General features: G+C 46.5%; 1 protein-coding gene across 5 annotated transcripts in view; it reads right to left on the bottom strand.

The window, feature by feature from the left end:
* Window positions 1-417: 417 nt before the first annotated feature.
* Window positions 418-10,245, bottom strand: part of LOC102561946 (dipeptidase 2) — a 51,698-nt gene continuing 41,870 nt past the window's right edge. For 4 of the 5 annotated variants that reach the window (XM_014603372.3, XM_019497509.2, XM_059713777.1 and 1 more), the window contains one exon: window positions 418-1,831. In XM_014603372.3, coding sequence (XP_014458858.1) covers window positions 1,619-1,831 — 213 coding nt within the window. In that variant the 3' untranslated portion in view covers window positions 418-1,618. The remainder of the gene's footprint in view (window positions 1,832-10,245) is intronic. The other variant, XM_019497508.2, reaches the window with a different exon arrangement.

Below are 10,245 nucleotides of genomic sequence, written 5' to 3'. Positions count from 1 at the left end.
CCAACATCCATGCACACACTCCAGCACTCAACACCTTCCTCCCCAGGGCATCAAAATTCCTGTTTACACCTCTGCTAGGAGGTGGTGTTGCTGACATGGATTCAGTACAGTGACTTCTGGGCAGGCCTGCTCCCTGCACAGACCTGGTTTAGTCATGTTGGTAACAATCCTTTCCAAGTGTGGATCACTGCAACAAGTAGGAGCAGCAGCTGTGGCCTTGTGCAAGGGATACATCCTAATAGCCACCAACACCTCTCTCTATACCACTGCACCCCAATCCCTGATCTTGCTGTGCTGCATTGCACAGTGGGTACAATCCCTTGTGGAGTAGAGTTGTGGCTAATTCACTACTTTCATAGCCTTTCATAGCCCTGAACTTTGCATTTTTTCAGCTAGACAGAACCAAGAACCAGTGAATCTTAATGTAATCACATTTTATTTAATTTTTCATCTATATATTTTGCTTCTGTATACAAATTTGCAGCAGGATTATTTACTGCACATAGCAGGCATCACCAAAGGCTATACACTGTGGCAAAAGCAAGCAAATAAACTACAGATATCTGAAAAGACAGTATCAAATTTATGCCAGAAGTGCTACTGGGCCAATTTTTGAATAGGAATGGGAATGCATTCTGAATACAGTACTGCAGTGTGCACAGTCCTTAATAAGTGAATAAAAATCACATATGAAAGGAAGAAGAGAGGGTGAAATCCTATGAAGCATTTTATAATTTCAAAGTTATATAGAAAATGAAACAACTATTTTGAGTATCTTAAAGAGAAGACAAATAGAGTGACTTTAACATAACCACAAATTCAGTAGCAGAGCTGGAAATGCAATATATGCCTTCAGGGATATAGGTTGTAGGATATATGGCTTTAGCTGCATACTTGTGCAGACTTTTATGTCTAAGCAGAAATGCTAAAACAGATATGCACTCCAGAGAGGTTTGTATTAAAGCTGTACTAAAGAACTTTGTCTAGGTCCAGCATCCCATTTGTACATGTCCTGCAGAGGAGCTTTACTCTGAACTAGGAAATATTTTATTTGCTGTTTGCATTTCAGTAATTATCAGCTTCCTCTTTATAATTATTAAATGTGTTTGTTATAAAGACAGTTCTCCAGTTGCAGACCTTTGCTTGATACTATAATTCAACCAAACTGTGGAATATCTAGCAACCAGACTGGAGCAGCTATATAAACAAGCCATAATAAAAAGCAGATATGACGGATAACAGATATTTATAGGACTGCGCACGTCAACAAAGCAATCTTACAATGTTGCCAATTCATAATTTTTTCTCTGAGACGCACAATATTTCTTTTTTTTTTTTTTTTAGAGTCCAGTTTTGTGAGTTGTCATTATCTGCAAATGTCTTTGATTGGGGGAGTATAAACTATTAAATAAAAGCTACATCAAACAGCTACTAAACCATTTCATTGGTTCTTGTGCAGCTGCTTGCTGCAGCCAGCTCTGTATGTCCCCAGTTCTTTTGCAAACCCTCATCTTTGCTTGGGGTAGGAAGAGTGCTAGCGAGGAACCTAATTCTGCAAAGTATATCTGTATTCTGTGGAATATTCAAAAACTCTTTGAACTGTGATATTTTATAACTCTTAATATATTATCATACATATTAGACTAAGGAACATTAGACAAGAAGATGACCACAACACAGAAGGAATTCCAGACGAAGCGCTAACTGGCTGGGCTTCCAATGGAGTAGGTTTATGCGGTCTATATGTTAAGTCCAGACGACAGGAATTTTGTACTTCTTTTGGTTGTATTTCATCTTCATTCACACTCATTGATCTACTGTCTCTCTGCACCTGGAGAAATTCAAACAATATTGTCCTGAAAATCTGTAATACACTAGAAGAGTTTCAGTCTGCTGGGTAAATGAACATTTGATATTGCTTCAAGTGAACCATTTCTAAAGTGGTATTGCAACATCCATTTCAGAAACAGAAAAACAACTTAGTTGTCTGAATCCACCAGAACCTTGGTTGCACTACTTATGACTTTTACTGAATACAAAAAGACTTTCATTGAATTTCCCTGAGCCCTTTGTGGCATACAACAAAGTGAAGAGTCTCAGATTCAGCTGTTTAACAGGTCAAACTGTTTGCCCATAAGACCTGTGGATGCCTCCATTGCAAAATTAAAAAAAACCAAAATCACTGAATTTCACAATAGTCTTCATAGTGTGCATCTACATAAGATGTTTACTGCGGAGCTGCCTAATTAGTTCTGCAGTAAAATTTCAGCATCTACATGTGTGCCCCTATTTGGTCACAGTAGACTAATAAGTATGCCATACAAGTTCTATCTTGTGGTCATGTGATTTACTGTGCAGCAGCACATGTGTCGATGCTGATGGAGCTGGTTGGAGCGTAAAAGTGCTTCAGTGTAGGAGCTGCTTACCGGCTAGCCCCACACTGAAGCATCCTTGTGCCCCAGCCAGCCTCTCTGCAGCATGTTGAGCCGGGTCAGAGCAGCCCTGTGCCGGCAGGCTGACTCCTGGGCTCCCTGCCAGTCAGGCCTGTTTCAACCTAGTTCAACATGCAGTAGTCTCCAGTGCATGTGTAAACATAATGCCCAGGAGCAATAAGCTACAGTGCAATATGCACCAGTTTATTGCTTCATATTAATTGCACCTGTAAATGCACCTTCATAGTCTGTTCTCAGTCATGATATAAAAGCCCTGAATTTCTTTTCATTAGCAAATGTTCACCTTCCAAATTATTTTAGGCCACTGAAAGATGTGTTAAGTCCGATCCTGATTGAGGTACCCAGCAATACATTCAACATCAGGCATGTACCTTGTTTATCAGATGACTTGAAACTGAACAAAATTCTTGTCACCTCACTTGTCATGTAAAGACTCTTGAAAAATGTTGCCTTAGCAAAATATTTGTTGTTTATCACAAAGGCGATATTTATTGCCCATACATAAATAGAAAATGGTTTGAAATGACAGACTTGCAAGTCCATCCTTGGTCTCTGGATATTTTTAAAGGCTGTCATTAAGAGACTTTAATATTGTTCTTACTCATCCTCTTTCTCTTCCCATTTGAAATTCCACCTTATCCATCTATAGCTCGCTGAGTGACCAATGAGCTGGCAATGTTTGGTGTCCTTCTTTTTACTTGTCCACCTAAGGTGGAGTCTCAAGTAAGTCTTAACTGTCAGTGCTTATTATGGTCTCACTGGACATGTCTACATGTGCAATTAATGCACCTGAATTAGATGGTTCCTGATGTGATGAGCAGCAGCTCCAGTCAGGTGATGCTCTCTCTCCAACTGCTTGCAACAGACTGCTGGCTCTACTGCTCAAGGCCTGTTCTTATAATAAACAGCTGGACCCTGTTCCCAATCAGGCAATTGTGCCTGGGGAGAGGTTGCTTTCAAACCAGGGTTTTTGCAGGCCCGGGCTCTTTTCTGGGGAGACACGCTTCCTTCAAACCTGAGCTACTGTGGGGCAAGGCTCTTTTCTTGGGAGATGTTTGTTTAAAAACAGGGTTCTTGCAGGTCAGGTCTGTTTTCTGGTGAGATGCATCTTTCAGAGGACAATAACCCAAGAATGAGTAGGCACACCTGAGAACTATTTACCATTTTCCAGGTGTGCCTATTCATTGATCTGGTAAAAGACAGTATCATGAACCCAGGGCACATGCATGGGTTCCAGGGGTCATCCTAAACACCACATTTGAGTTTGAAGTGTTCAGGAAGTACATAACCTTCCCCACATCCACCCACCACAGTAAAGGGAAAAGGCTCTGCTGCACCAACACCCAGGACACAGACACTTGACCAGGATAATTACTGACATGCAGGTAGGAGGTCACTTGCAATGCTAAATGATTGTACGCGGCTCCCATTTCCATTCAGAGCCCCACTCCCATGTACCCCGCTGCTTGGTGGTGGTGCTGTGTGCTGAGAAGCATCCCTGCTGCATACGTGCAAATGACCTGGCTTTGTGGAATCCAGACAGGATGAGTGAGGAGGACCAAATGGAGATTCCAGATGAAATGCATGAGGACAGGGACATGGAAAATAGTGACAAAATGAGTGAGGAGGCTGAAATGGAGAATCTGGATGACATGGGGGAGGAGAAGGAGGAGGAGCAGGAGCAGGAGCACGAGGAGGAGGTGGAACTGTTGTTAAAAATCCTGCTGTTGGCCTCGGGGTTACTGCATAAAATAGAGGCAGAGCTAATGATAGCAGCATACGCTATGTTCCTGCTTCTAAACACTTATAATGAAATGCCTGCATGTAGATGTGCCTCACGAAAAAAGACACTTAGATGTGCAGTGGAGTGGGATAGCCGAGAGGCAGGTGCAGAAGTGGATGCTGACAGGGCTCTCTGAATCACCCTCAAGAGCAGCAACCACAGGGTCTGGGCCCATGTGAGCAGCTCAGACCTGTGGGAATGAAACGTACAGACTACTTGGGACAATCAACAGTGGCTTGAGATGTTCTGAATGACCAGGGAGACTTTTAATCACATCCTCTCAATGCTGGGGCCAAAAATTGTGAAGGAGAACACTGTCATGTGTACTAGAAAACAGTGCATTAGACTAATATAATGCACACTAAATGCCATGCACACAGGGCATTTGTACACATGCTTGTGCCGCAGCAGTGGCTGCTTTTAGAAGTGCCCAGTGCTGTGGCGCATGCATTTGTATAAGTGGTGAAATACATGTCAGCACTGAGAAAAGTGCATGCTTTTGAACTAAAACACCTCAAAAGTGTTTTAGTTTAAAAGTGCACTGCCTCCATTTTGTGCGTGCTGATGCACATTTTGCCTCTTATACAGCTGCACGCACCACAGTGCAGTACACATCAGCTTCTGTGTGTAGCAGACTCGATTAATCAAGTCTGCTTTGACCCACTGGATCTCCGGCTTGTCACAGGATGAAAAGGTATGTGTATAAATGCCACATAGACAATGATGATTTACAATGGTGATTAGTCTAGTGGGGCACCTGTACATGTCACAGGGTTTAATCCTTATTAAATTTAATAGGTTTATAAAATTAAAAGTTGTGTATTTTAGATGGACAGATGGCAGGGACTGGCTTGGGCCCCTCCCCCCCAACTCTATGGAGGAGGCAGCGGTGATGGCATGAGTGTGGGGGGGAAGGGGTCAGGGTTTCAGTGGCATGGGGGGCAGGGGGAATGGCCCCGAACCTGAACCACTGGGAGGGATGGGGTTGGGCCCAAAGCGATGGGGGAGCAGGCGGGAGAACAGGGTTAGGCCTGAATTGGGAAGGCAGGGCTGGATGAGAGGAGCAGGGGTGCAGGGTCAGATGCTGGGCTCTGTCCCCGCCAGCCCCCCAGGTGGCGGTGGGGGGAGCGGCCCCACCCCCAAAGCTGTGGGGGCGAGGGTGGGGGGAGCGAGTCGGGCCATGGGCCACTGTCCCCACCCACCCCCACAGCAGGCAACAGTGACAGAGTGGATGGAGGCAGCTGGGCCAGCAACACTGGCTCCATCCCCCCTGCTCCTTGTAGGCTGCAAAAATGGAGAGGACAGAGAGGGAAGACAAGGCCAGCACTGTTGGCTATGCCTCCCCAGCCCTGCAGGCAGCAGTGATGGAGCAGATGTGGGGGCAGAGCCAGCAGACAGGGCAGGGGGCAACCTGGCCCTGACCCTGGCCCTGGCCCCAAAATGGCAGGGAGGAGAGGGGGACCAGGCCTGGCCCCAAAGGTCGGGGGGGGGGTCAGGGCCAGATACAGGCCACTGTCCCTGGCCACCCCCCCACCCATCATTCTTGATGGACAATTGGCTAGTGTCTATGTCACAGGGAGAGACAAACAGGGGGGACCCTAAAGTCTAAGGGGGGAACCCCGGGACCAGAAAATGGGGGAAGAACAGAAAAAGCAAAAGTGAAAAAAGAACACTTACTTGCAGCAAGACCTGCAGCAAAGCAGGAACACCGAAAAGAACCTGCGCAAGCCATTAGCTGCTCTTTCGTACAGTTGCGGCCAGCCGGTGATGTCAGCGGCAATTACCGGCTGGCAGGGATAAAAAGGACTGCCCACAAAGAGGTGGGGGGTCAGACGCCGGGAGGAACCCCAGCCAGAGGGGTCAGCTGGAAGCTTGGAGAGGAGCGAGAAATGGCGATTCCGAACAGAGGCAGATCCAACGCTTCACTTGGCGAAGGCGGAGCCGCTGATGACAGTGAAGGTAAACCCACACCCGGGGCAGGAATGCTGGTGTGGAGAAAGGCAGGGGAGGAGGACAGAGGCTGGAGAAACCCCGAGCCTGGCAGCCTCCGCAGAGAAGGGGGAGGCACTGACCCTCCCTCCAGCGTCCAAACAGGTGGGATTGTGGAGGGACCCGTGGGACCCAAGGGTACGCCCCGGGGAGAGCCACAATATTGAGAAGGCCCAGAGAGAGGGCGGCACCACTGAAAGGGCCCAGAGAGAGGGCAGCACCATTGTGAAGGCCCAGAGAGAGGGCAACAATAGTGAGAAGGCCCAGAGAGAGGGCAATGGTACACAGAGCCAAAGGGGCCAAGCCAAGAGAGACCAGGGCTGACCCTGAAGGTCTAGCAACCACAGGGTGGAACTTCAGATAGCCTCTAAGTGGAAAGGGGGGCTGGGTGAACAGGAAGGGGCCCTAGTGGCTAGATAGGAGCACTGGGGTGTACGTCAGGTGCGGTCGGAATGCACAGTGTTAGTGGAGGGATTTAGGTTGTAGCCGTGTTGGTCTAAGGACATAGGCAGACAAGGTTCCTTGGGTGAATTTGATATCTTTTATTAGACCAACCCAAATAGTTGGAGAATAGTTATTAAGCAAGCTTTCGGGTTCAAAAACCCTTCGTCAGGCTAAGGAAGCTTCAGCAGTTGGTGTGTGCTCTTCCTGGATGGAATGAAAAGTAAAGAAGCCAGGGGCTGGGCTGGGGAGTCAGTTGTCAGGCAGATTATAATGTATCAAAAATCCAATGTCTATGTTTAGTCCATGATCTCTAGTATCCAGCAGGTTGATGAAATGGAGCTCATAGGCTCGTCTCTGGGAAGTGTTGTGTAAGTTTCCCTTGAGGATCAGGACTGAGAGATTGGAGAGCGAGTGGCCCTCCCATGAGAAATGTGCCCCCACCGGTAATTGGGTATTTCTGTTTTTGATAGATTTCCGGTGTGCGTTCATTCTGGTGCGCAGTTGTTGTTTGATCTCTCCTACATATTTTCCATCAGGGCATTTGGTGCATTGGATGAGGTATATTACATTTCTGGAGGTGCAGCTGTAAGATCCAGGGATGCTGATGGCTCTGTTGTGGGGTGTAGTGATTGTAGGGGTGGTGGAGATGTGTTGGCAGGTTTTGCATTTCTTGTCCTGGCACGGTCTGGATCCTTTTGGTGTGTTCTGGGCTTGAGGAAGTTTGCTTCTGGTGATGAGGTTGGCGAGGTTCGGTGCTTGTTTGAAGTCTAGGATGGGTGGCTCTGGGAAGAGCTTTTTAAGAATAGGGTCTCTGTCTAGTATGGGTTACAATTTTTTGAGGATTTTCCGTACAGGTTCAAGGGAGGGGTGATACGTCATAACCAGCGGTGTGTGATTTGTGGGGGGTGGTTTTCTGTACTGCAGCAGTTCTTCACGTGGTATCTGGGTGGTTCTTTCAAATGTGTGATCTATCTCTCTGGAGGAGTGTCCTTGCTGGGTGAAAGCCTTTTTAAGATTGGTGAGGTGGCGATCCTGGGTGTTCTCTTCAGTACAGATGCGGTGGTATCTGAGGGCTTGGCTGTATATCACAGCTTTTTTGGTGTGTTTAGGGTGATTGCTGGTTCTGTGCAGATATGTATGTTGGTCTGTGGGTTTCTTGTATAACGTGGTCTGTATTTTACCCTTCTGGATACTGATCATTGCGTCTAAAAAGGAGATGTTGGTGCTGGAGTATTCTAAAGAAAGTCGGATGGAGGGATGGTGATTGTTGAATTTCTGAAGGAACTCAATCAGAGATTGCAGGTTCTCAGTCCAAATGATAAAGAAGTCATCGATGTATCTTAAGTATAGCAAGGGTTTGATGGTGCAGTTCTTGAGGAAGTCTTCTTCCAGGTGGCTCATAAAAAGGTTGGCATACTGTGCGGCCATTTTAGAGCCCATAGCTGTTCCCATCTTCTGGAGGAAGTGTTGATTATTAAAAGGGAAATTGTTGTGTGTGAGGATGAAGTGTATAAGGTCAGTAATATCTTTGGGCCTGTATTCTGAGTTGTAATTTTGTTTCTATAGATATGTAAGGCAGGCTTGGATGCCATCCTGGTGTGGGATGTTGGTATATAGGCTGGTAACGTCCATGGTAGCTAGGAGTGTGTTGCTGGGAAGGTGGTCTATGTGTTTAAGTTTCCGTAGAAAGTCTGTGATGTCTTGTACAAAACTTGCTCTGTGGGTGACAAGTGGTTTTACGATTGATTCAACAAAACCTGATATTTCCTCAGTTAGGGTCCCATGGCTGGAAATGATAGGTCTGCCAGGGTTCCCTTGTTTGTGGATTTTAGGGAGCATGTAAAAAGTCCCCGGGTTAGGTAGCGAGGGGATCAAGGTCTGTAGTTTTTCTTGTAGTCTTGATAAAAATGATTTGATGGTATTGTTGAGTTTTTTGGTGAAAAGGGGAGTAGGATCTTCTTGTAGTTCTTTGTAGTAGGTGGTGTCAGAGAGCTGTCTGTTGGCTTCCTTTATGTAATCCTCACAGTTTAGGATGACTATGGCTCCTCCTTTAGCTGCTGGTTTTATTACTATTTGGTGGTTAGATCTTAGAGATTCTATGGCCTTTTTCTCTGGTAGAGAGAGGTTGTTGTGGTGGCGCATGTTGCTGATTATTTCATTGTTCATTCTTTCCCTGAAGCAGTCAATGTAGCGGTCAAGGTTAGGGTTTCATCCACTGTGAGGTGTCCAATCTGATGTTTTTTTGGGCTTGTTGGCATTGATCCTTTCCTGAATGTTGTCAGAGGATGAGTTGTTGTTGGGAGTGGGTTCAGTTTGGTCGTGGAAATATTCTTTGAGGCTCAGGCGTCAGAAGAATTCTTCTAGTTCTCCACGTTGAAGTATTTTGTTAGGGTATTTTTCTGGACAGAAATTTAGGCCTTTAGAAAGGACAGATTTTTCAGTTTTGGTAAGTGTGTGTGTGGAGAGATTGATAACATTTGTGGATTGGTTGCTGCTTTCAGTTTTATCGAGTCTGAGGTTGGAATGTTGTAAGGTGTTGGTGTTGTTCCTCTGATGGTTGTTTTGTGGTTGGGGAGCTTGTTCTTGGAGTAATTTGTTCCATTTCTTCTTTTTATGTAGGATGAATGCTGTAGAAAGTTTTTCGTAGTCTCTTTGTATCCACAGTGTTAGTGGAGGTTTTCTTGCATTTTTTTTCTTTTCCTGTAGAGTATTTTGTGTTTCCCCGAGCCTGGAGGGGTTGAGGTAGAGGGGAGCGAAGAGAACAGGGAGAGGAGAGGTGCACTTATAGATTGAAAGACACCCGTGGTGCACGAGATTGGCCGCAGGACCAGCAGTGACCTGCCAGGCTGGGTATAGGGCAAGGTAGAGGGGAGGTGGAGCCTCGCAGAAGACCGCCGGAGGAACAAGTGGCCAGCGAGGGAGACCGCACGGTACTGAGCCCCCCCACTGAAGAAGATTCAAAGTCATGACAGGCGAGAAAGGGGTGGACTGTGTCACAAGTAAACACCTCCTCGAAGGACCACCTGCAATGGCAGGGTGGATTCCGGTGGCACCCAAACCAAAGCTGCACGGAACAAAATGTTCAAGGCCAGGCGGGCACAGTCTATATAAGAGCCCTGCCAAGTTTGCCAGTGACCTGTCGTGACTCAGTTGTTGTCAGAATACCTTGGTCTTGACAACTTCTTGGACACAAACAGCTTCCCCAATGTCTCAGAAAACCAAGTCCAGCAGTATGCAGGCAACAGAACAGAAGGCTAACACATCCATCAACCAGGGCCCCAACTGGACCCAGGAAGAACTGAAGGACTTGACTGACATTGGGTCAGACGAAAAGATCACAGAGCAGCTGGAAAGTAGGAGGAATAAGCCGTGTATACCGCAATAGCAAAAGAAATGCAGGTGCAAGGGCACAACCAGGACTGGACACAGTGCCAGAGCAAGATCAAGGCCCTGAGATGTGCATTTCATCAGGCCAAGGATGAGCACACTCATTCTGGGGCAGGGTGCACAATTGTTCCTTTCTATGACAAGCTGTCCATCATTCTCTCCAAGGATGTGGGCAAGGCTTCCTGTCTC

This window comes from Alligator mississippiensis, chromosome 10 (assembly GCF_030867095.1).
Source record: "Alligator mississippiensis isolate rAllMis1 chromosome 10, rAllMis1, whole genome shotgun sequence".
NCBI lineage: Eukaryota > Metazoa > Chordata > Crocodylia > Alligatoridae > Alligator > Alligator mississippiensis.
This window is presented reverse-complemented; position numbering and strand designations above follow the sequence as displayed.